Source organism: Heterocephalus glaber, unplaced genomic scaffold (assembly GCF_053883595.1).
Source record: "Heterocephalus glaber isolate CG9 unplaced genomic scaffold, H.glaber_assembly_v1.0 deba00001564, whole genome shotgun sequence".
NCBI lineage: Eukaryota > Metazoa > Chordata > Mammalia > Rodentia > Bathyergidae > Heterocephalus > Heterocephalus glaber.
In genome coordinates, this window is record NW_028258351.1 from 7,929,592 (window position 1) to 7,956,070 (window position 26,479).

Sequence of the window (26,479 nt, forward strand, 5' to 3'; positions counted from 1 at the left end):
AAGGAGCCTCCCTGCTATATCTCCTGCCACCCACCTGCCCTGGCCTTGAAAAGAGCTTCCAGAGACTCTGTACTGCAAGGGGCCTTTTAATCCTCCTAGTGCACACGCTTCTGGCCCCTAATCCCCTAGGTCCCCATCTCTTCCCAGTCCAAGGCCACACACACACACATACACACAACCCTCCCACAGCCATCTTCTACCCTGAGCCCCTTCCTGGAGCACTTAGCTGTGTATTACTGCCATTTGGGGCTCCTTCCCCTTCTTTGGGACAAGAGGTGGGGGTGGGGGAAATTGCAGAAGAAGCCTCCATCTCCAGCTGTTGTGCCATTTGTGACAGCTCCTTTTTTTTTTTTTTTTTGGTACAGGGATCGAACTCAGGACCTTGTGCTTGCAAGGCAGGCGTGGGGCCACTGAGCTAAATCCCTGACCCTGGGGCAGCTCCTTTCAACCACACTGCCTCAGTTGCTCCACAGATTAAGTGGTAGGAGGGCTCCCTTCCAGGAAAATGAAAGAAAGTTCACATACATACTGTGCACCTAAGGCAGCCATATTTAGATGGGGGTGGGAAAAGGGAAAGTCACAGCTCGAACAGCCCACAGGGCAGCTGATGCTCTGTTCTGAATCCTTCTCATGAGGGCTCCACATGTGGGGTGAAGGGGAGCTGGGATTGCTTAGGTCTGTGCTGCCAGACGACCCTGAGGATACTGGGAAAGACAGTAGGTTAGGAACTCATAAATCATGGTCTAAAGAGCTGCAAGGAACCTGGGTGGTTTTTAAACTGCATGGCAGGGTTCTAAAGGCTGTGGGACCTGAGGCTGAACTACACAGTGAGACCCTGTCTCAAAACACCAAACCAAGCTAGGCATGGTGGTGCATGCTTCTAATCCCAGTACTTGGGAGGGTGAGGCAGGAGGATCGATGTGTGAGTTCGAGGCCAGCCTGGGCCACATAGAGAGCTCAAAGGCAGTCTGAACCACATGGCAAGACCCTGTCTCAAAAACAAAAACAAACAAACCCCGAACAAAAATATATGGTATGTTCACTGCATTATCAGGCATCACCTTACTGGAGCCTCATGTCACCATCTGTCCTGGTTTGTGGGGCACTGTGCTGGTTGACACTTGTTCTTCCAACATGGCCATTAATGATGCCCCCTTTGCTAACTGCGGATACTATTATTCGCTGTACTTTATGGGGTGGGGATAGGACTGAGGCAGTTGAGCTTTGAGTCTGAGCTGATGGTAGTTGATGCCAGTACATTCTCACCAAAGAGAAGAATCCAGGGCCTGCATTCCCCCCCATCACTAGGACACTGTGGGTAAAGTCAGGGAGACCCTAGTCCATCCTGCTGACACTTAACTACTAAGGATCAGCTGAGGTCCACGCATCACTCTCATTTTATGGATGGGGAGACAGGTACAGAGACCAAAAGGAGCAAAAGAAACTAGCTCAAGGTCAAAAGAGTGAGTCCGTGGTCAAGATGCAAATGACATTCCTCCTTTGCATCACTGGCCCCAGCCTTGCCCTCTCTTGTTTTTTCTCCATCCTCTTCCATTGTATGATTTCCCCATTGAGATAAGGGTTCTGTGGTCCCATAGCATGAGAAACCCTCTTAGAGAGGCTTGATGCATAGAACTGTAGTGAAAGCTCCAGGCTAGAAATCTGTCTGATTTTGCTCAGCCTGACATTTTCTAAACTAATTTAACCTTTGATCACAGTAACACCGCATGGAATGCTCTTTATGAAAATGCATGAATACAAAGTAGCGTCATGGTTCTCTTTTGTGAGGCCCAGACCCAGCCTTTGCCTGCAGCTCATGAACAACACCGGCTCAAGACAGCTGGAATCCTCCAGCACAGCTAGAAGTCTGTGGGATCCAGGCCCAGTCAGAGGTTGACTGGGGACAGCAGGTCCCAGGAGAGGCCCAGAAATCAGTGACGGGCCTAATGGGGCCGCAGAGCTGAGCTCTCAGAATAAACCCCCCGCTGGAGCTGGGATCTGCCTGCTCAGCACCCAGGACAGCAGCACTGCTTTTTTCCCCTCCAGACTGCAGGGCCTCGAGCCTGCCAAGGCTCCTATTTACCCAGCAGCAGCGAAGCAGAAGAGACAGAGGAGGGGACCCATCTACTGCACATCTACAGTGTGTATAGCCCACACAAACTGTATTTCCAGGACAAGCACACATCTGGTTCCTGCTCCCAGGGCTTGGATTCTCTCTCCCAGGAAGACCTTTTCCCTCTGTTGTATCTGGAGTGGCCCAGGACATCAGTGAGGGCTGAGCTCTGGCAAAGACCCCAAAGGCAGCAACACCTGTGGCCAATGAGCCAGCTGCCATCAGCTTCCTTGGGTCAGGAAGGTGGGAAGCTGGGAACCATCCCATCTCCTCTCTGTCCACCAAGGGAAAGCACCACAGGGCACATGTGCTGGAGCCAGGAAAGGTGCCAGCAGCTGCTGCTCCTTGCTGCGCAGGGTGGGGTTCCTGGCTTCTGAGCATAGCAGAACTAACGAGGCTGCCCAGGAGTTTACGGCTCAGTGGAGCTGTCCTCACCCAACAGCCCACCAGGGAAGTCTGGCCCATTCGAGGATTTTTACAGCCCCGTAAATTAGGTGCAGGCTGCAGCTGCTGAGGCCAGCAGGCGATGTGACAGGAGTGAGGCTTTCTCTTCCAGTTCTTCCTTGCAAATGAGGATGCTAATTTGCCCCAGAGAGAAAACCACCTTGTGCCTGTCCCCTGACCTTCTCCCTGACTCTTCAAAATACAGACTTTCCCAAATCTATTATTTGTACTCTCACAACAACCCCAGATAAAGTGTGATTAGCTCTGTTTAACAGGTAAGGAAACTGAGGTCTTCATAGGTATCCAGCCTGACCGCAGCATCCAGGTGAGGAAGACACCTGCCCGCTCCAAGATGGGGTGAGGGGTAGATCTCCAAAGTCTTCAGGCTCCAGGGAAGGGAAGGGACCTGGCCCTCAGGCCACTTCTGACCCCTCCTGCCCTCTGGCCTCGCCAGATGGAGGCACAGGAGCCCTAGTGCTCTCCTGGGGTTTGGCCAGGACTTGTCCCTGACTGAGAGCAGGAGAGGCTGCAGTGATTCCAGGATTCCCAGCTGAATTCTTTCTGCTCACTCAGCTGCTATTCTGGGGGACTGGGGAAACAGCTTGGGCTTCACAAGGGACTTTTCCTGAGCATCCCTTTTCCTGTAGGTCAAAGAGCTGGGTCCCAGGGGCTGGCAGGCTGGAGCTGAACACCTTGCCCTCAGCAGAGAAGGGGTCATCAGGGCCTGGGTCCAGGCAGGTAACTGCAAAATCAGTTTCCAGGGCCGGGGATTTGGCTCAGTGGTTTCGCCGCCTGCTGCGCAAGTGCAAGGACCCGAGTTCGATCCCCGGTACCAAAAAAAATCAGTTTCCAGAAAACCATCTGCTCTCCCAACCCCTGGGCAGCAAGGGTAAAGAGGGGCTTCCAGACTTTCCCTGGCAGGCAGGACACTGGATGGAGCAGGCTGGCCCTGGCCTTCCCACCTAAGTGCAGGCCCCTCAAAGACCCTGCATGACCTCTTCAGTGCCACCCCAAGGTCTCCCAGGCATGCGGATGGCTCTCCGGATGGCTCTCCCTCCCCTGCTCTGGCCGTGCCACAGGCTCTGAGGGGGCGGCTGAGGGCTGTGACTCAGAGGCAGGCCCCTTGGGTACCAGGAGCAGACATAGTAGCCCAGCTGACTCATCTGGCCCAGCCCGTCAGGGCTGCCTGGGGATGGGAGCCAAGTCATGGCCATAAGGCCAGGAGTCTCAGAGAGCAGGGGAGTAGGTGGGAGCAGGGAGGGGGCCCGACGCCAACCCTGTCTCTCCCCTGCAGTCTAAACCCTTGCCCCCTGCTGCTTCTCCTGGAAGCTACCAGGGGAGGAAAGCAGATGCAGACCAGGAGCAGGCAGGCAGGAGGAAGGGGCACTAAACTGCAGCCCTCCTGCCCATTTCAGAAGTCCCCAGAAGCCTTGGGGACAAACACTCCCCCACACACACTGCAGAGGCTTCTTCTCACTTAGCTCTGTCTTTGGGCAAGGCCTCCTCTCTCTACTCTTAGGGCCTTAGGTTCCTCCTCTGTAAAGAGAGGACAGCACCTTCACCTCATGGGGCTGCTGAGGAATCAAACTGAGATGACAGATGTCTGTACACAGTAGAAACTCAGTGTTTGCTCCCTCAAAGAAATTGTCCCACCTCAGTCTGTACCTTGCTTCAAAAAAGCCTTCAAGAGCTCAAGTTCAATCCCCGGTACCAAAGGAAAAAAAAAACCCAAAAACCCATGGCAAGGTGAGGGCTACCTACAACTCAAGGCACACAGACTCATTTCTGTAACACAAGACAGCTCCCTGGGCCCAACCTCACCAACAGTCACCAACTAACAGTCCAGCAGGAATTGCCACATGGAAACACTAGGCAGAGAGACCTGGCCCAGCCTACCTCGTGCCCAGACACCTGGCCCCTTCACCTCCATTGAGCAGGCAGATGAGCCAGGTGAGCAGAAGGAAGCTCGTAGCCACTGACACCGCCCAGGCAGCCTGCTCCTCTCTGTCTGGAAAGTTCGGGAGTGGTCAGAAGGTCAGGGAGGAAGGAGTCTGGACTGGTGGCTTCGATACCCTGGTACCAGGCCCAGATCAATGACATGTCAGTGCCCATTTTGAAAACTGTTCATTTCTTTTCTTTTGGTACCGGGGATCGAACTCAGGACCTTGCGCTTTCGAGGCAGGTGGCAGAACCACTGAGCTAAATCCCCAGCCCAACTATTCATTTCTTTAAATTCCAGTAACATATAACAAGGTTTACGAAATGCTCGCTACCTGCTGTGCCAGGTGCTAGGCATACATCACTCTATCCTCACAACCCTGAGGGGCAAGTACCATTCTAGGTAGCCTGCAGATGAGAAATGTGAAGGTTGGAGAGATGCCTGGCTTGCTCTTGTCACACAGCTATTGGAGGCAGAGCTAGGAGCCAGATAGGTGTCCTCTCACCCACCTGCCTTAGTCACCACTCAGGACACCACATAAGCAAAGGGGAGTCTGCAGGGCCTAGTGGCAGGAACATAGGAGCTTTCGCACCATCACACCAAGTGACCTCAGAATGCCACTGACCTCTCTTTCCTAATTTGCAAAATGACCAGCTAGGACAAGACATTTCCATTGATCTTTTAATAACCTGTGGTCCTCAAGGTGCCAGCAGCCACATGGTGGCAGGATGCCAACACAAGTGTGGCGGCCCTGTGATCAGAGCTTGCTGCTAGAGAGGATATTTTAACCCAAGATAGAGTGTGCCAGGCTATAGTCTGACCTGTCACGAGCACAGATTTGTGTGTGCCCAGTATGAGTCGGGCAGCCACCAGGCTGCAAGGGCTCCACCCCCTCACCCTACAGTCCAGCTGCTCTCCAGTGCACAGGGAGGAAAGGGTTAACTCCAGCATGCCTGGGGCAGGGCAGGGAAGCTGGCTTTGTGGTGGAGCAAGTCCATAGCCTCAAGGGTCCTGGAGGCCACTTGATAAGGGGCAGGGGTGCAGAGCCTGAGGGAGGGCTTCAGTTAAACCCAGGGCTTTGTCCCTCTCTGGGAACCCAGCTCTGCTGCTTAATCTTGTGTTCCGGGGCTGCTGTCTCTAGGGCAGGTGTTTTCTCTGTGGCTCCTCGCTAATCCATTTGGAGGTCTCATCTGGGTCTCCACTTGCAGGGAGACTACAAATGAGGTGGGCATCAGGGTCAGGCCAGGGGGAGCCCCCCAGGCTGGAGGGGAGGGTACTGGGCAGGGGAGACACTGGGAGAAAGAAGGCAGAAAAATCCTCTGGGCTCAGAAGCAGCTCTCTTGAGGAGCTGCCTTCCCTACTGTACTGGGGTCCAATCTCAAAGTAGCCCTTGTGCTACTTCCCAGCAGTTCCAATTCCGTCAAACACATCTGTCAAGTGTCCACTGGGAATGAGATACTGCACGGGAGTTTCCATATCCACATCATTCCCACAATCACTCTGGAGTTAAAGATCATCACCCCCCTTTTACAGAGGACGCAACAAAGGCTCAGAGAGATCATGTAACTATCCCTAGTTACAAAGTCAGTAGGACTTGAATCTGGGTCCACAGGTCTATCTGTCTTCAAATCCAGGGGTCTGCTCTGAATAGCCCAGCTACGCTGCTCCATGCTCTGTAGCACATGTGTGTAACTTGGCTGGGGCAGTCCATGTGTATCTACTTCCTGTCTACTGCAGATACGAGCAAAAGTGGGGTCTCTTTTTGTGGTCTTGGAAATGTATGTTTGCAGTTATGAAGGGGAAAAGGGAGACACAATCAAGTGATTTCCAATTCTACCTTTCCTTCTTGCTCTTTTGAGCTCAAAAGCAATTGTGCCTTGTTGACATAACAGATTCTGCTCCAGACCATTTTCCTCCTTAAACATTCAGAGGTCTTGGAGGCTTTTTAAAAACAGTGAACCTGTCTTTTTCAACCCAGAAAACCTTTTGTGGGTTAACAGGGCTTCAGTTTCTCATCCACCAACTAGTCTACCATTTGACCTTGGACAAAATATTTGACCTTAGAGCAAACCTCCCTGGAATTCAGGAAGGGATGAAAACATAACCTGAAAAAGAGCTGTTCAGAAAGCTCTGGAAAATATATAAAGCAATAACTAAAAGGCACATTACTTGTGCAAAATTATAAACATCAGTGGCATAGATCAGAAATAAGCCCAACCAAATTTTTGGCAGAAAAATTTACCAAATCATACCATTTCTCAAACAACATATAAGTAAGGTTTGGTTTGCCTCACCTACCTACGCATCCACCCAGTACTGGGAATTGAACCCAGGGCCTTCAGACATTCCCTAGCTTTTTTTCTTTTTTTGGTACTGGGGATTGAACTCAGGCTCTTGCTCTTGCAAGGCAGGCAGCAGCATCACTGAGCTAAATCCCCAGCCCTAGCTTTGTTGATTTTTTAAATTTTTTTTTCGGTTACCGGGAATCGAACTTGGGACCTTGCGCTTGCAAGGCAGGCGCTGGAACCACTGAGCTAAATCCCCGGTCCATGATTTTTTTTAAATTTTGAGACAGGTTCTTACTATGTTGCCCTGGTTGGGCTCGAACTTGCAATCTTCCTGCCTCAGCCACCTGGGATTACAGGTGTATGCCCACAGGCCCAGCTTAAGAAAGTGATGCTGATATAACTAGACAGGAGTAACTAGACAGCAAGTGAAGGGTTATATGATTTGTTGTTGTTATTTGCATATTTGTTTTGAGACAGTCTTTCTAGGTAGCCCAGGCTAGTCTGGAACTTTTGATCCTCCTGTCTAAACCTCCCAAGAAGCTGGGGTTACCATTTTGTAGTTCAGGCTGCCCTTGAACTCACTATGTAGTCCAGGCCGGCCTCCCGAGTACTGAGATTACAGACATGCACCATCTTGCCTGGCTTTGTGATTTTTTTTTTTTTTTTTGGTACTGGGGATCAAACTTGGGTCCTTGCATTTGTGATTGTTTTTTAATCATAGAAAAACTAGTAGAAAATAACAGCAGCATGATTATAAGATTTAGAGAGAGATGCAAACAGTCTCGGGTCTGAAGCAGTAGAAGGTATCATGAAAGAAAAACTCAATCGATTCAACAACAGAAAAACATTTTTTTTAACCATGATGTTGTACTACAACAACAGATTATTTATGGTAACTTTAAATTCTATTTAAATATTTAGAGAAATCATCAACGATCCCACAGATATGAAAAGACACTTTCCTTAAGTAGGAAACAAACGCATGGAACATCTGGGAACTGAAATGCTGACCCTCAGGTGACCACTCTGGAGAAGATGTAGTACAGTGGGGAAGAGGAGGTGGGGTGGATGAGTCCTGCTACACATCCTGCTTGAGCAGGCCAAACACCAGAATGACAGGGTGACCAGGGAAGCTTCTGAGGGGCTGGGGTCACCTGCTTTCTTCACCTTTTATTCCCACAAAAGGCATCCTGGCCATTCTGCTGAAGGGGTGCCCCAGCCAGCACTGTGGATCCCAGCCCTGGGGGTCCAGGTGCTTCATGCTAGATCAAGGCTGCCCCACATACTGTGGAACCACACAGCATACACGAATTATTCCGATTCTATCCCTGACACCTGGGAAACAGACCCCAGAAGACCCACTGGAAACTGGGTGACCACTGGTGTCCCCCTGAAGGGAGGGAGAGAGGGCATGCCCGACTAGCTCTGTCCTCCTATGCCACTGACTTCCGGAAGGTGGACTCAGGAGCCACACTGGCCTGCAGGGACTCTGACAGGTGTCAGTGTCCCACTCACTGAAACTGGACCTATCCCGATGACTTCTGCAGGAAAAGGGGGCTGGGGCAGAGGCTGTGGGCAACCCATGTGCACCATGTTCAGCAAGTCTGAGTCCTACCATTAGCCAGGCCAGAGGCACAGGCAAGAAACACAGGCTCCATCTGCTTTCTGAACAACATATCCCATCCTTCTGAGGCCGAGTGTCCGAGAAGCTTCATATCTGCTCTTCCTTTAGCCCTGTCAGGAGAATGGTCAAGAGATGGCTAACACTCATGATATGGGCCATAAACACAGATGGCAGCTCTCCTTAAACAGAGCAACAACCGGAAGGGAGAAACAGGCTTCTGATGCCTTGTGAGGGATGGCGAGCCGATATCAGGCTGAACATACTGTTCCATTTCCTAGAATTAATTCTATCTGTCCAGAGGGAATTCTGGGTGGACCTCCCCAGGAACAAGGGGGATACTCCCTGTGACTCCTTGGGTCTCCCTCCAGTTGGAGAAACTGGATTTTTAGGGACCATCAGCTAATTTTTGGATGTTACACATTCTCTCTGCTCCCTCAAGTTCCAAATTCTTCCCACTAAAGTTTCTCCTCCATTCATCCAAATGGTTTGTCTTAAAATGTAAACACACACAGAGGAACTGGCAAAGGAAATTAATCCAACGCGAAAGACACAGAGAAAAAGCTAGATAGACTTTGTTCTAGGTTCTGAGTCTAAATCCGGCAGGAGGTGTGAAGGGCTGGCAGCTTGGTGGTAGCTCCGTAGGGCGTCAGGCAAGCAGCTGCTGTACTCTTAGGGGCCAGAGTGCGAGAGAGGGTGGCACTCAGGAGCCAAGAGGGAGATTCGATATCTCTTCGGGACAGGAGCGGGTAGATGTATAGCCAGGCCTCATGGGAAAAGGGGAAGATAGCCCCAAATCCTCACCCTGGGTTCTCCACATCTTTTACCCTGTGATTCTTCAACCCCACTCCGGCATCTGTATTTAGCTGGCCCCTCAAACTGAATTTGTTGAAACCAAAGTTGTCATTTTTGCCGACCCTCCCCCTTTCCCTCTTGACCCTCCCCCTTCTCCTCTTAAGTTCAGAATCTCAATTGGTATTCGGTCCTTCTCGGCTACTCCAGGCTGTTAAGGTCTCATTCCCTTATTGCCACATCCTTCTTTCTTTCCAATCTCACTATCACTGTCCACACTGAGGTATGTTATGGTTCAGATAAGTGTACCCCAAAGGCTGATGTGCTAAAGCTTGGTCCCCAGCCTGGAGCTACTGGGAGGTGGTGGATACTTGAAGGATCTGGCCTCATCATGTGACTCAACTCTCTTTCTCTTCACTCCATGGTTACGAGGTGAATGGGTTTCTGTTGCTGCTGTTATCTGCAGTACTAGGGATTGAACCCAGGACCTTCACACTGAGCTACCCGCCCCCCAGCCCTTTTACCAAATTTTTAATCTTGAGACAGAGTCTCACTAAGTTGCCCAGGCTGTACCTGAACTTTTAGTCTTCCTGCCTCAGCCTCCCAGACTGCTGGAATTACAGGCGAGTGTCACCGTGCCTGGCTTGGTGAGTGGCTCTTGCTCCACTATGTGCTTCTGCCTTGAAGTGCTGCCTTGCTACAGGTCCAAAAGCAACAGGGCCAACCAATCCTGGAATGAACTCCAAGATCATGAGCCAAATATAAAATATAAGTTGATTATTTCAGGTACTCATTATAGTGATAGAAAGCTGCTAACAAAAGGTGCTGTCTCCATTCATGGCAGCGACCTTAGGCTAGTTTCTCTGATCCCTGAAATCCATCTTGGCTCTTTCCTACTTCGGCATGAGATCTTTCCAGCAATGCTTGGATCCCAAAGCAACCCTGCTTAAAAATTTTCAAAGGCTTCCCCTGCCTAGCACGAAAGTCTGGCTCAAGCTGCTTTCTCAGCTTTATTTCCCTAACACATTTCCTCTGGTCCAAATATACTGATCTATTAAAGTTGCACAAACTTCAGATCACAATCATTCTCACACCAGAACTATCCGCCAACACTGAGACATCTGCCTCCTCTTCTGCACATGGGACAAAGCCGGCAAAGGAAACACAATGGCACCTGAGTACCAAGCAGAGAACCACTTCCTTCCTGAAGGTCAAATGTCCATCTCCCAATTCATAAGCCAATTCTCGGCCTTCCCAACCCACTCCCCCACACCTCAACTGGAGGCCTTGCAAATCACATTGTTTCCCAAATGTAACCTCCCAGCACTCCCCATTCCTGTTGCAGAGGTAAAGAAACAAAATCAGCTTTCAAAAGCGCCTATACCGTGAGTCACCCCCCAAGGACAGCAGCGATTGTACTTCAGTGGTGGCCGTGAACCTTCTATGGCAGAGCGAGAAAAGGTGCCAGCGGGTGGTTAACTCAAACCCTTCCCCCACCTCCCCAGCCTCCCACTGCAATCCCTTTGCATATATGGTAGGAAACTTCGCAGCCATTCAACACATATTGTCCAATTTCTACAAGGTATCAGCCCAGCTTTGGTGCAGAGGGAGGAGGGAGGACGGGGGAGGGATTCTCTCAGGGGAGCCCACTGCCTGCCTGCCTCCTCCTGCTACCTGGAGAGCAGAGTTGTTCAGCCGGGATGCAGTAAGCCACACCTCCCCGCCGCGTCACCATCTCAGGAGCGCAGAGCTGGGGAAGCCCACGCAACCAGGGAGACTGAGACTGATTTCAGGGAGGGCTGGAAGGAAGGGCGGGGGGGATGTTTAACTGCTCACATACCTGATCAAACAGGACTTTCCAGTGCTGGTAGAGAGGAAGGCCATGCATGAGAGGAGGAAGAGAAGAGAAAGAAAGACACACTTATCACCAAGGTCTCTGATGTTTCTGACCTAGTCTCCCAGCTGCTGCCCAGGTCAGAACCAGGCCAGGCACAGGTCACAGGAGTCCAGAGAAAACCTGACCAGAGCTCCCCAAATGGCAGAGAGAACTCACAGAGGGGGTGGCGGTAGGGATGGGGGACCAGCAAGGACGGTGTCCCTGGTCTGGGACAGTTAGGTGGAAGGATGAGCAGAGTGAGAAGGATCCCCAGCAATTAACAAATAAAGGCGCCCAACTCTGCCCAGGGGCCCTGGATAACTTCTGCTGTCTACAGCTCACATCCACATCTACTCTCTCCAAATGCACGCATGCCCAAGCACGGGTCCCTCAGGCCCCGCTCGGCCAGGGACCCCCTACTCAGCAGAACTTGGACCCTGCAAAAGCACTAACAATTTGTCTACAGGTTTGGGGGGTAGTTGGGAAGAGGGGTTCCTCCTGTGCTGAAACCCACCCCTTCTCTTCCAAAGCTGAGTTTCTGTGCTGAGTGCATGAGACTCTATCCGGGGTTTAGGGCCAGAAGGAAGTGATAGGTTTAACCATTCAGAAGCCAGGAGATGTGAAACTCCGCAGCCTCATTTGCTGGCTTTCGTTTTGTAGGTTGTGGGGTCTGGTTTCAGGTCCATCTCCTCACCCTGAGGACCAGATGGAGCTTCCGCCCAGTTTTTCACCCCTTAGAGCAGGTTAAGCCCCGGAGGAGAAGCTTAGGCAACTCCAGTTCCTAGGGCTGGCCTCTGGGACGGCCCCTCCCTAGCCGCTCCCCGGGGACCCTCGGACGCCTGAATCCCCTCCTGAGGACCAAACCGCTCCCAGCACTCCTCTCCCAGTCCGGGCCCGATTCAGGGAGCGGGACCAGTTGTGTCCCGACCAGGCAGGTGCCGGAGCGGAGCTAATCTGGGAGCGGAAAAAAGGGGTCACCAGACCGGTCTGCGCGGCCGGGGACGGAGGACTGCGGCGCCCGCTGCCTCCCTGGGCCGGCGGAGTCCGCAGGTCGCGGAGGGGAGGGGAGGGAGTCATTGCTGTGACGCGGCCGCCTCTGCAGGAGAGCGCCGGGTCCCGGGCACTGCACCAGCGCGGGGAGGGGGCTCCGGGTCCTCGCGCGGCGCGGGTCCCTCAGGGGCGCCGGGCGGGCGGCGCGCGAGAGAGGGGGACACCGGTCCTCGCCCCTCCACTCGCGGGGACTCGGGCAATCCGGGGCGCTCCCGCATCATCCTGAAACCTCCAAGTTGGCCCGCAGGGGTGAGATGGGGGCAGCCCCCTCCCCCCGGGAGACCCCAGAAAGTTTGCCGGTGCGGGGAGGGGGCACTCACGTCCTCCGGCGCCGCGGGCGGCCGCCCCTCGGCCTCGGGCTCCAGCTCCTCGATGCGCTCCGCCTCGGCGCAGGCGGCCACTGCGGGGCCGGGGCTGGGGTGCTCGCCCATGGCCGAGGCGGGGTCCAGGGCCGGCCGGGGCGCCGGGCTAACTTTGCGCTGCGCGGCTCTTTGGGGGGCTCCGTGCGCGCTGCGCCCACCCCGCGCCCGCCCCCATGGCCCCAGTCCCCGCCGCCCCGCGACTCCGGGACGCCCGGCCCCGCGGCCGCCAAACTTCTCCGCGCTGGCCGCCCCGCCGGCCTCCGCCTCCGCCGCGGTCCCCGCGCCCGGCTCCTCCGCGGCGGCGAGGGCGCCCTTGGGCCGGCCCGGGCCCCGCCGCTCCCCACGCTCCCTGCCCGCCGCGCGCGGCCCCAGCTCTGTGCCCGAATCCGCTCCTCCCCGCGGGCTCCTCGGGGGCGGCGCGCGGGCGGGGGCGGGGCTGCTCGCGGGGCCCCCGCCCCCCACCCCGGCCCGGACGCCACGGCTGCGGCCAGGGCCAGATCGGTCAGCCCCGCGCGGCCCTGGGGGGAGGCGGGGGCGCTGCGGCGGGGGTGGCGGGCGAGCGGCTGCACGGCCGGGTCAGGGTGGGGACCGCGCCGTCCCCCGCCCCGTGACCCGCAGCCCCCGCTGGGCCCGGGGTTGGTCTCCCCCGCCGGTTTAACGAGCACTTGGAGGCTGCAGATTTGTGACAGGGGCAGAGGCGAGGTTTCCACTCCTGTGGTAACGTCAGGGTTAACTTGAGAGGGCTGGATTCCCCCAGCCACCCTTACGCTTGTCTGTTCTCTGCGATCGCACGTTCCGGGAGGTCTGGGAGAAGTCAGGTGGGGAGGCTGGAGAGCCCCAACCCCTAAGCCTTTGCCCCGCTCCACTCAGAGTTCTGTGACCCGGGCTGAACCCCGGGGGTGTCCTGCCTGGGAGAGGGGAGGTAAAGAAATGGGAAAGCCAGGCCGGGATGTATCTCTGTGGCTCCGCCGCCTGCCTCGCAAGCGCACGGTCCCAAGTTCGATCCCTGGTACAAAAAGGAAGGAAGGAAGGAAGGAAGGAAGGGAGGGAGGGAGGGAGGAAGGAAGGAAGGAGAGAAAGAAAGAAAGAGAAAGAAAGAAAGAGAAAGAAAGAAAGAAAGAAAGGGGAAAGCAGGAATGAAGTTAGTAGAGAGGTAAAGGAGCTTTTAAGGAAAAAACCTGGGCCGTTTCCCTGTAGTCCTGGCCGTACCTCTGGTCTGTGCCCTTCCTCGACCCTGGCCACCACCCATTCTCACTCAGCCACTCGCCTTTGCCCCTCTGCCTCTCAGAAGCCGGGGCTCTTTTTCTTTTTCTTTTCTTTTTGGTACGGGGGATCGGGACCTTGTGGTTTCGAGGCAGGCGGTGGAACCACTGAACTAAATCCCGGGCCCAGGGGCTCTTTTTCTATTAGCGAAAGTTGTGATTAATGCTGTCATCTTCCAAAGCAAACTCAACCCAGCCCCAGGGACCCACCTGTGACCAGCTCGCCCAGGAATGACTGCGCCCCTTAAACACCAAGAAGGAAATGAACTCCATTCTAATTAGGTGAGTTTGCTACAGACACCAATTTTCATCTCGCTCTCAGAAAGTGTGATCGTTTCAACTATTTTTGTTTCTCACCACCCTCCCCCCAATCCCTACTCTACTAACAAGTCAAGATCCTGCCAAGATTTCCTTGTAAATAACTGTCTGCATGGGGTGTGATTCCAAAAACAGCCTTCAGGGGACAGAAGAGAGGCTGACTTCTTTGTGGAAAGAAACCCAGAAGGATAAGCAGCTGCTGGGGACCCCGAAGTCGCTGGTGGGGGGACCCTGAGATCGGTGTCACCACGTGGTCCACCCGCTGCTGTCATTTTTGTGACTGTCTCTAATCTATGCAGACCTTCGGAAAATGGCAGGAAGGAGCCAGAAGCCGGGTTCCAGGGGACTTGAAGGGGAAGCTGGCACATGGAGGAGTTGGGCACTCTGCTGCGATGCCCAGCAGCCCTGCAGTGTCCTGACCCCAGCTGCCCTTGTCATCCTGTCTTCTCCAGCTTAGAGACTGCCCTATTGTCCTAAGCAGCTCTGCCCTCCCCTCAGGTGGCAGGGACCGCAGCGGCCTCCATTAAACTTGTGAGCATTTACTGAGCTCTGTTCCCGCTTTGGGAATACTGAGATCTGTTCCCGCTTTGGGAATACTGAGATGGATGGGACCCTGCCCTACAGAAATGGTTTAATTGGGGGCAACAGACTTGATCAACACAAGAATATATCCTGGATTCCAGGGAAGCCAAAGGAGGGTGTCCATGTGGATCCCAAAGGACTCCCAACCCCCAAGAATAACCAAGAAACTTGGAAAGGTGAAAAAGAAGCATTGCATTCCAGGCAGAGAGAACAGCATGGGCAAAGGCTGGGTGCGTGCAGCAGTGTGATAGGGAAGGGGAACACTTTGGAATGGCCAGAAAATAGATCAAGGTGTCCCACAGAAAGCGCCCAAGCTGGAGGGCCAGGTTAGGAAGGAATGTGAGTTTATGAAGAGCTTAGACTTCATCCTGAGAGCAATAGGGAGCCACCAAGGATTGTGACCAGGAGACTAACATTTAAAAAGATCTCTCTAAGATGGGCACAGTGGCCCACACCTGTAATCCCAGCATTCTGGGAGGCTGAAACAGAAGGATTGCAAGTTTCAGCCTAGCCTGGGGAATTTAGCAACTTGGTGAGGTCTTGTCTCAAAATAAAAAATAAATTTAAGGGCTGGGATGCAGCTCAGTGTAATGGCCTTAGCTAAGTTTAACCCTCAGTACTGAAAACAAAACAAAAAGATCCTTCTAAACATTTGTGGTGGCACATGCCTGTAGTTCCAACTGCCTTGAAGATTTAGGCAGGAGGAATCCCTTGAGCTCAGGAGCTCAAGGCCAACTTGTGCAACATAGCAAGACCCTGTCTCAGAAAAATGCCCCTCTAACTAGTTCAGGGGATAGATGGTAGGTGGGGGCGTGGCCTGAGGCCAGGGCCAGGAGAGGAAGGACCTGAGTACCCACAGGAGATCCAGTGCCTCCTGCTCCCCAGGAGCTGTCACCTCACCTTGGCAGATGGTGTTCCTGAGTCTCTGAGGAAAGAATTCCAGCCCCTCACCAGAATCCTCGCCCTGGCCCTGCTGGGAGGGAATTGGCCATCTGGATTTGGAGACCACTGGGGGGAGTTGTGACACCCAGTGACTTCTGCAACCCCAAGGCCACCTCTCTCCTGAAGTCCTCAGTGTCTCCTCAGCCTCTCCAGTCAGCCCACTCTGGGGAACCTGCAACTAGGTCTCACCACTGGGCCGTGGGACAGGCATCTGGGATCCAAGGATGGGAGTGGCTGGGCTACCTGATACCTTCGGTCCCACCCTAACCTCAGGCAGCCAAAGGACTGACACATTCTGTACACAAGGGGACTTAGTGGGAACAGTGGTGGTTTCCACTCACCTTCACTCACCAGCTGCCATGGGCCAACCACTCACAGGTGCCTCAGCATGTGCTGCACATAGGCCTGACCTGTGGCTTGGTGATGAGTAGCAGCAGTCAGTGCTGATTGGCATTTGTGTCCTGCTCTTCATTTTGGCAGCACTCCACACCATGACTTCTTTGAAAGTCCTCAATGAGACGCTCTAAGCCCATAAAGAACAGGATAAGGGTCTAGATGTGTTAGTCAGTTTCCCAACACTGTAATAAAATGCCTGAAATAATCAACTTATAAAAAGAAAAGGTGTATTTTGGCTCACAGTTCCAGATATTGCCATTCATGATCCCTTGGCCCCATTGCTTTGGACCAGTGGCCAGGCAGCACAACATGGCAGGCATGTGCAGCAGAGCAAAACTCTTCACCTCATGGCCAGGAACCAAGAAAGGAAAAGGAAGAATGAGATCCCACAATCCCCTTCAGGGACACAATCCCACTGACCTAAAAGCCTTTTACCACCCTGGGGACCAAGTCTGTTTAACACAAGTTTCTCTGGGGAGCAAAAGCCCCAAACTGTAGTCCTGGGGAAGAGCAGCTCAAACTCCAAGAGGTCCTAGCACACGGTGAAGAGGGACCTTGGAGGGAGGGGCCACTCTGGGGTCAAGAGTGTAGAAGGGTTTCTGAGGAGAGGAATTCCTATGGCAAAGGCACAGAGAGGACAGCTGTTGGCTGTGCTGGGAACCATTAAGGGGCTGAGCACAAAGTGAGGATGGCGAGGCGGGTGAGGAGGACCCTGTGGAGAAGTCCTGGAGTGTCAGTGGCCCAGAGGGCAGTGGAGGAGTGGTTGCAGCTTCTAACTGGAGCAGCATTTTAGGAAGATTAAGCTGGCACCTGCTCAACAGCACCATTCAACCGGCGTGCCATGGGTGTCCTCTATGTGCCAGACCTTGCCCAATGTGCTGAGGGTCTGACTGAAGCCCTGGCCTCCTGGGAGGAAATGAGAGTCCTCTAATTACAGCCCAGTGGGATAATGGGGAGAGGATAGGTTAAGGGTCTGTCTCTAGTGCACCCTTCAAGAGCAGGAGGACTCTGGGGCCAGGGATTTAGCTCAGTGGTGCTGCCACCTGCCTCACAAGAGCAGGAGGACTCTGTATTAAGGGTCTGATGCTCAGAGCCAGGGAGCCAGAAGGAAGGGGCCTCCACTGAAATGCCAGGAGGAGCCTTGGGAAGGGAAAGAGAAGGAAGCAGAGCAGTTTGTGTGTGGATACCTGAAGCTAATGAGCAGCCAGGGAAGGTACATTAAGGGCTGTAATTATCACTCAAAGCAAATGGCAGCTCCCCACCAGAAGGGGGGCCGGCAGGGATAATTTTTCATCCAAAGCCTCTTCCACTTGGGCCCCTTCTGAAGCAGTTTCCATCCTCACATCTCTCTCCACCGGGCCACACCCTGTAAAGCTCCTTCTGTCTCTCTACAGCAAACCTGAGCTGACCCTCTCCCCACCTATAACTCCAGTCTTCAGGCAAACCAGCCCCAAGGTGCTGCCATTTGGCTGCCTGAGATGAAGACATGAGTTATTTTTGACTTCGATCCAAGCCTCGGCCCTGAATTCTTTTGTCTTCCAGGAATCCCCCAGTCATGTTTGAAGTCTGCAAGTCCAAACAGCAGACATAGCTCGCAGCTCGAGAAGGAGACGGCCACTTGGAACCCAACCACCTTCCACCGTCAGTCCCAGCATTCTTTCATTATTGCCCGCTGTCTGCGAGATCAAACAGAACAGGGCTGCTAAGCAGAGATCTTTCTCCCTTTCCTTTCTTTTCATCCTTTCACTCCAGGGCCCCATATTTTTGGAGCAACTTAAATCATTACTGGAAGATGTCTAGGTTCACAGACACCAAACCCTTCAAAGAGAAGCACAGGCACTCAGAAGTGGAGCTCGGAAAAGCACGGAAGAAGCGTTCCCAGTCCCAAGACTCAATCTATCACACATTCAAGGGACCCATTGACTGCTTCTCCCGCTCTCACCTTCCTTACCTGCCTTCTCCTTGGGGTTTGGCAGATCTGAATGACCTCAGTTACGCTATAGGTGGATCCTCTCTGCTTAGTGGATATCCTGTCCCATCTGATTTATTTATTATGTTTTTTTGTTTGTTTTCTTGAGACAGAGCCTCGCTATGTAGTTCAGGCTGGCCACGACCTCCCTACGTGTAGCCCAGGCTGGGCTCAAACTTGAGGCGATCCTCCTGCTTCAGCCTCCTGTGCACTGCAATTATAGGCATGGGTCACCATGCCCAGCTCCTCCTGTTCTATCCTGTGCATCTCTGGTCAATGCTCTCTCCTCCTCCAAGCCTTTCAACTCTCCATCCCAGACAGAACACTCCTTCCTCTAAGCCACTTTCTTCTTTTGACTTTCCATTATATTATCTAAGTTTTATCTTCCTGAGACCAGAATGTGAATTCTTTGAAGGGGAGGATTATGGCTTATTCAGTTTTGCATCCATCACAGTACACAACACTGCACACCGGAGAAGGCGAACAAATGTCTGTTTAATGAAAAACAGCATGCCTCTCTTTATATGACACGAAGTCTAATTACATAGTTATTATTCTCAGCCCCCAACAGAAGACAAGTTTTATGTTATGGAGAAAAGATTGCTCTGCGTAGTAATAATATACTTGTATGCCTGCCGCCTTTATTTCAAAATACTTCCACATTTGTCATTTCGTTTCCTTCTCCAAAAAGTCCACAGAACAGACACAACTGCCTCCATTTTACAAATGGGAGCATTGAAATCCCTGGGCCCAGAGGAGGTTTGAGTTCCATCCCTCTTACCAGATTTCTTATCTTAAGAGTGAAATCCACTCCCTCCCCTGGATGATATGGGGGTGCTCTTGGCCCAGAGCGGTCCAACTGCAGGCTTGTGGCTTGCGTGAGTCAGAAAATTTGGAGGCTGCTCCTGACTTTGGAGCAAAAGCAAACATTGGTCGGCCGGAGATTTAGCTCAGCGGCACTGTGCCTGCCTCACAAGCACAAGGTCAGGAGTTGATCCCTGGTACCAAACAAACAAACAAACAAACATAAAGAGACAGGGTCTCACCAGGCTGACCTTAAACTCACAATCTTCCTACCTCACCTTCCCAAGTACCTAGAACTACAGTTGTGTGCCACCACACCCAGCAACTCTGCTTCTCTTAAGCAGATACACTTAAGAAGCCAGGAGGGTCTGGGACGGGGCAAAGGCAGTTAGCCACAAGGCCCGGGGGCAGCCTTTGTGTTAGAAGGTACTGTCCCCAAGGGCAAGGACTTGGCTTTGTTCACAGCAACATCTGTGACTCCTAGGACAATTCCTGGCACAAAGAAAGTCCGAGAAAAGGATTTGTTCAGTGAATGAGCCTGCCAGTATATACTAAGGAAGGCTCCCCAGCATCTGTCTTGCCCCCTAGGGCTCCCCTGGCCTCCTTCAGGGAAGACATCGTTCAGCCCACTGGTAGTCCAGGGAGGGCTGCTGTGAGAACAGCCTATGGCCCATGAGGTGGGCTTTTGGGTGATGAGGGGCGGCACCCGCAGAAGAGGCCAGGACATTCTGGAGCTCTGTATTCAGGAGGGCACCAGGTGACTGGCCCCAGGGAACTGGTGCTGAACAGAACTGTGACAGTAGCCACAGCAGCCACCCGGAGCGTCAGGCAGAGGAGTGAGACGGTGGGCACTGAAGTTTCCTTCCCGAAGCTCTCAGCCACACAGCCCTGGGAGGCAGTGGGAGAACTTCGCCATGCACATTGTAAATACCATCTGTCACACTGCCTGCCCAGATGCCGGCCTTCCTCCCTGCAAGGGAGGCATTCCTTATTATTTATGCAGAGTGCACCTACTTAAGCATTGTGCCACCAGGAGAGGGAAAGAGAAGCCTAGAAGAGCCAAGGACTCTCGGAGTCTGCCCCTCAGGTAGCAGCTGGCGTGGAGAGCTGGGCCATCATCTTCCAGTCCTTCCAGGGTGAGAGGTTAACTCTCCCCTCTCCAGGGCACAACAGTCAGGCAAAAGCACAGCCCTAGAAATGCGGGGCTTGTCCTCTCAGCTTAGTGCCATCACCAGCGTGTGACCCTGTGGGCCTGATCTCCTCATCGTACATGCAGGGCTTGGACTAGACGATCGTGACATACCTCCCAGCTCTGAAACGTGCCTGTGTCCCTCCTCCTCCTCCTCCTCCTCAGTCACTACCTGGTCAGCCCTTCTTCGCGGACAGCTCAGGATGTGAGTGCTTAGTACTCACAGTGGGACACGGGGCCACTCATCGAACCTGGGCACTTGTCCAAAGCCTGTCATTGTTTAGCCTTGTGACCCTGGGAAGGCACAGTTTCCTCATCTTCAGTTTTGTCTTTTGTGAAACAAGTGAGAAAGACTAGCAGACTTCGGCCAGAGAATCCATCTCTGAATTCTGTCATGTGAGATTTTCTCTTTCAACACACTACAGATAAACATTTTTAAGACCAAACCTCCTACACTGAGGTCAGTAAGACTTTGTTATGCCAGTGAATGAGCTTCAAATCAGACAGGTGTGGTGGTGCACATCTGTAATTCCAATACTCTGGAAGCTCTGGGAGGCTGAGGTAGGAGGATCACAAATTCAAACCCAGCCTGGGCAATTTAGTGACTGAGATACTGTCTCAAAATAAAAAATGAACTGGGCATGGTGGCACACACCTGTGATCCTAGCACGTGGGAAGCTGAGGCAGGAGGATCACAGCAAGTTTGATGTCAGTCTAGGCTACATAGTGAGTTCCAGGCCAGCCTGAAATACATAGTAAGACCCTGTCTCAACATAAAAAATAAAAAAGGGCTGGGGATGTCACTCAGTGCAAAGGCCTTGGTTTCAATCTCCAGTGCCACATGAAAGAGAGAAAGGGAGAGAGGGAGGAAGGAAGAAAGGAAGAAAGATCTGAGTCAGGTGGAAAAGATGTTGAAAAAAACTACAGGTATTCTGGGTGTGGTGCCACACGCCTGTAGTCCCAGCACTCCTGAGGCTCAGGTAGGAGGAGAATTGCTGTGAGTTCAAGGCCACCCTGGGCTACATAGTGAGTTCAAGGCCAGCCTGAATTGCATAGTGAGACCCTGTCTCAAAGAGCAAAAGCAAAACAAAACTACACGTATGGTTTGACCCGTAGTGGGTAGATATGGATGGAAAGTATGTGGCAGCAAAAAGAGGGGCCCATGGGCTGGGGATTTAGCTCAGTGGCACCAGGCCTGCCTCACAAGCACAAGGTCCTGAGTTCAATCCCTGGTACCAAAAAAAAGAAAAAAGAGGGGTCCAAGCAGGTGATGCTAAAGTTGAATCTCTTTCTCTCTCTCTCTTTCTTTTTTTCTTTCTTTTTTGGTGGTATCAGGAATTAAACCCAGGGTGTTTGCACTGAGCTACATCCCCGGTCTATGTATTTTTTTATTTTATTTTATTTGAGATAGGGTCTACCAAGTCTCTAAGCTGCCCAGGCTGGGCTTGAACTTGCAATCCTCTTGCCACAGCAACCAGAGTCCTTGGACTACAGATGTGATCCACCATGCTGGGACGGGGCTGAATCTTAAAGACCATGTAGGAGTTTGCAGAGTGGCTGAGGCTTGATGTATTCAAGACAGAAGGAACTGTATGTACTACGGAGGGAAGGTGTGAATCTGCATAGGAACTGCCTGCCCACCGCCGTCATTAGGGTGATGTTGACATTCTGGAGTCTTTCAGTTGTTGACTGCTTCCTCTCCCACCCTTTGGAAAACTCGGGTGCTCATTGGGTTATGGGGGAGGGGCTGCGGTTGCTGGCTCAGTGTGGCCTCCTGGTCCGAAGCCCCCATCACCAAGGAGATAAGTGTCCTGAACAACAAGTCCAAGCACGAGCCTCCCTTCCAGCCCCTGCCTTTATCTGTCCTCTGCGTTAGAATCAGCAAAGCAGGCTGGAACTGGGGGCCTGGCCCTGGTGGCCTCAAGGTGACCCACAGTTCTCTGGCCTTACACACCATCAAGCCACACCAGAGGAGGAACCAGGCTGAGTGCAAAATGAGGCCCAGAGGCGGCTGTGTGCAGCTTCGGTTTGCTGGGTGTCCTCCCCGTGTGGCCAGAGCACGTGATGTGCCCTACAGCTGTGGCGAGCTGCTGTGGCTCCTGAGGGAGCTGTCCGAGTCCTCTGCAGACAGAGATGGAGTAACCTGTCCTTTCCTCCGAGAAGGACATCCTGCGACGGATGTGCGCTCTCCCCCAGCTTCTCGATCTGGTTGCCGCAGCTCTGGTCTGCAGCTCGTAAGCCTGGCTCTGCACACAGCAACATGCACAGGAACCATGGAGAGGGGAGACGCAGGCATCCAAGACATCGTCAGCTGTCAGCAGCCCCACGGCGCTGAGCCACGGGGTTAACCAGGCTTCAGGAAAAGCCTGGGAAGCGCCGGTGAGCGGTCTGCTGGCTTGGTTTGCTGCAACAATTTATATCCAAGAGAAAGGGGCCACACGTCAGGGAAAGACCAGCCACACTGAAGGAACAGGCGCATTTGCCAGGTGCTTCCTGGGCACAGTGGTGCTTGCCGGGGAATGGTCTGTCGGGGGAGGTCATTTCACTGGAGAGCAAAGGCGCAGGCTGACGGCTCATTCATTATCCTCGGCTTGTTGGGAGCAGGTTGGTGGCTTGGAGCACACCCACGCTCGTCCTCCCTTCCCAGAGCCTGCTGCTGTGATTGCTTGGAGCTGCCGCAGCATTTGGGAGTGGGCCTCTCCAAACACTCGGCTGTGCTTCTGTGGACACCTGCCACCTGTATCTCCTATCCTAACTTAAGCCAGCCAGTCCATCCTCCCCGCTGCCAGCTGTCCTCTCTCCCTCATGTACCTGCAAGGTTGGGGCAATAACACAGCATGGGCTCCCATGAGCCGTGTTCCCGCGGGCCGCCAGGGCTGACCTTGGAGGCAGTAGGGACCAGGCTGGGAGTGTGGCTAAGTGGGTTTGAAACTATGAATAGCTAGCAAGGCATGTAAAATCATGTACTGCGTCAGAACAGAATTTTCAAGAACTTAACTGCTTTTGTCCTGACAGCGCATGTGTCTGCCTTTAGCACCAAGACCTGGCCCCCAGCGACACCCTATTACTAATGGTCGGTGGCCTCTCTGCCTGAGGCCAGTGTCACAGCAGCAGGGGACCCTGTGTGGAGACAGCAGCAGATTGCCAAATACCCACATTTTCAGAGTTCTGAAATCATTTGTGTATTTATTGTCACTTCTGTGTAGTATCATTACTTCCCAAAGGGCAGGGGACCTTTGTGACATCTCACTTTCTCTCCATCCTAGTACCACACCTGTTAGTGCCGCATGAGATCTTTCATAGAAAATGTACACATTTATTGACTCAGACTCCATTTCCATCTGGCAGGATAACCTTCAGCAAGTTAGTTCACCTCAGCGAGCCTCAGCTCCCTTGTATTTGTTTGTTTTTGTGGTGCTGGGGATTGAACCCAGGACCTTGTGCATGCAGGATGGGTGCTCCACCACTGAGCTACACCCCAGCCTCACGTTTCTTTGGATTTAAAGGAGGTCACTAGTACCCATCGAGCTGGGATATAGGTGAGAAGGACAGGACAGTGCCTGGCACAAAGCAGCTCTCGATAAGCATCAGTTCACCCTCCTTTCCCCCCAGATTCTCAGTACATGGTGTTGAATAAATGGATAAATCATTTCAGAGGTGAAAAACTCTGGCAACTTTCTTGGATACAGTCACATCCCAAAAAGACCATAAAAGGCATTAAAAAAAACTCAGGTAACCAAATTTGCAGTTTACAACAGGAGGCAGCCACCTTGGGGGGAGAATAGTTTTCAGAAGATGACATACTTCTGCTTTTTATTTTGTAGTACTGGGGACTGAATTGTGAGAGCACTGAGCTACATCCTCAACTTTTTTCTTTTCAGTTTCAAAACAAGTTTTCATTAAATCACTCATCCTGATCTTGAACTTGTGATCCTCCTGCCTCAGCCTCCTAAACAGTTGAAATTACAGGTGTGCACCATTATGCCTAGCTCCACAGTTTGTTAAAGGAATTGTTAGAGTTTCGGTCTAAACTGTCCCCCCAAATTCTCTTGTGGTTGGATCATGGGGCGCCATACTCATCAGTGGACTCATCCAGGATGAGTTGAGTAGCTGAATGTGCTGTTAGGAAGTGAAGCCTGTTGGAGGTGAGTCACAAGGGTGTGAACTGGAACAGTGTATTCTTGTCCCTGCCTCCTCTCTTCTCTCTCTGCTTCCTGGCCACTATGTCAACCCAACATCTTTCCTCTGCCATGTCCTTCCAACATGCTGCTTTTGCCTTGGAGCCAGCTAACCTTGGACTGAATTGAGCCAAAATAAACCTCTCCTTTAAATTGTGTCCGAAATCGTGTTCTGTGATAGGATAGTGACTAGGTGGGGATATACAAAGAAAGTACCTTGGGAAACAATACCATAGGACTTTTTGTTTAATCTCCTTTATCTTTCTCCTTGAATAGGAGGCACACAGTTGGTGTCTAATAAATGGACACTAAAGGCTTTGCCTCCAGAAAAACTCAAATATCAAGACTGGCTGGGAGTCACTGGAAGTCCTGGAGCCACAGTGTCCTCTAGTGGAGAAGAACCACCACAGCACCCCACAGAGCAGACCTGGTCACAGGATGCACAGGGCTGGGTGGGTCCCTAAGGTGCCCCCAGGGTGCAGCCACCAGGGCAGAATTCTGGATAATAAACTAAATATTTTCTGAGAAGTGCTTTTCTGCAGGTATTCAGAGATAGCCATCGTGGTCACATTTTGTTCCTTAAAACTCAGGTGGTTGTCAAATAATGGGGCTAGGCAGTGATTCCAGGCTACTAAAATCACAGAAACCAGACATTTGCTGTCTCTGATGGAAGAATTCAGCACCACTTATAAAGTATTTTTGCAATGGAATCAATCCTGAGTCTCATCGAGTCTCCAGATGTAACTACCAATTCACAGGAAATGGATTGTTATGAAATAAATTTGCAGAGAAATATACTGAACGATGTAACAGGAATACTATCCAGAAAAATCCAGACCATGGAAGACAATTTTTGACCCAGTTTCTCCAGTAATAAATTGCAATGGATAGGGGTGGAGAATGAATCTTGTTTTGGATTCTAATTTAAATAAACCAACTTGGGGGGGTGTGCTTAGACGCTGGGGGAAATTTCAATACTGTGTATTTGAACTTAAAGAGTCCATTTTTATTTTTATTTTTATTTAATTTTTTTGGTACCGGGGATTGAACTCCGGTCCTTGCGCTCACACAGCAGGTGGTGAAACCACTGAGCTAAATCCCCGGCCCCTGTGTTTGGCTTTTTAAAAAATTCTGTTATTGTAGAAATAAACACTGAAATGTTTTCAGAAGAAATAATGTATTGTCTGGGAGTTTTTCAAAATAATTTCAGAGTGGGTAGGAGAACAAATGAAACAGAACTGGCCATGGTGATAATTGCTGAAGCAAGTGATAGGTACATGAAGGTTCATTACATTTTTCACTGTTCTTTTTGTTTTTATTTGAATATTTTCATAAATGTTAAAGAAATCCCTATGCCTGTAATCCCAGCACTTGGGAGGCTGAGGCAGGAGGATCTCCACAAGTTCTAGGCCAGCCTGGGCTACATAGTGATTTCAAGGCCAGCCTGAACTACATAATGAGACCTTGTCTCAAAAAAGAAAGACAGAAGAAAGTCCTACTAAAAGACATTCTGTCTTGATTCTCCTTGAGAATGCCTACATAAGAGTCCTTTAAAACCTTCTACTGTTGTTTCTAGGCAAAAATAGGCGCTCACATGGGGACAGACGACAGAAAGTATCACAAGATGGAGCATTATAGGTGGCTTTCATCTGGCACACCTGGACAGCGTGGTCAGAATCAAGTGAATGGCCCCACTTTACAACCACATCATTTGAAAGAGCTTCTGTTCTATTATTTATCCTTGGATAACGGGGGGAAGAGACCAGGACCTAGGGGGCAGATGTCTGGAGGGACCACCTTGACAAATGCAGTGACTCGGGGGCATCAGTCGCTTCTTTGCTCTCTGCACAGCCCTCTGTCCTCACCAATAACTCCTCACCCACAACTTCCCAATAAAGTGCACTGTTATGGCTTGGGTCTAGATGTCCCCCAAAGCCTCAGGCAGTGATGGAGTATGGTGCTTCTCAGAGGTGGCTGGATCTAGAGCACTGGGACCAAGGCTATGTGATTACTGAATCAGTCCAGTTGATTGGTTTGGCATATTCGGTCTAGGATTAAGGATGCGAGTGCTATACCTGCCCTAAAGGCGAATAGCCTGGATACAATATAATGGACAGAAAAAGGCTGGGGCTAGTTACTTGTGGTTTGTTACTTGCTTGCTTTGCTATCTTCTGCCTGCCATGAACTGTTTCTCCTCTGTGACGCCTGTCTGCCACGCCACCCTGCCTGCCACGCCACCCTGCCTGGGAGCCAGCTGATGATGGACTAAAACCTCTTACCAACTGTGAGCCAAATAAACCTTCCCTCCTTTAATTATGGTGTGCTGACAATGAGAAAAGTAACTAAGACAGTGC

The 26,479-nt window shown here is 52.0% G+C and overlaps 1 protein-coding gene across 3 annotated transcripts in view; it reads right to left on the reverse strand.

Annotated features, from left to right (window-relative positions):
• The window catches only part of Rhbdl3 (rhomboid like 3), a 48,782-nt gene extending 36,212 nt beyond the window's left edge, over positions 1-12,570 (reverse strand). For 2 of the 3 annotated variants that reach the window (XM_087191925.1, XM_004870593.3), the window contains exons 1-2: positions 12,444-12,570; positions 11,038-11,061 (exon numbers count right to left, since the gene is read on the reverse strand). In XM_087191925.1, the coding sequence (XP_087048051.1) occupies positions 11,038-11,061; positions 12,444-12,554 (135 nt within the window). In that variant the 5' untranslated portion in view covers positions 12,555-12,570. The remainder of the gene's footprint in view (positions 1-11,037; positions 11,062-12,443) is intronic. The other variant, XM_021248904.2, reaches the window with a different exon arrangement.
• Positions 12,571-26,479: the final 13,909 nt, after the last annotated feature.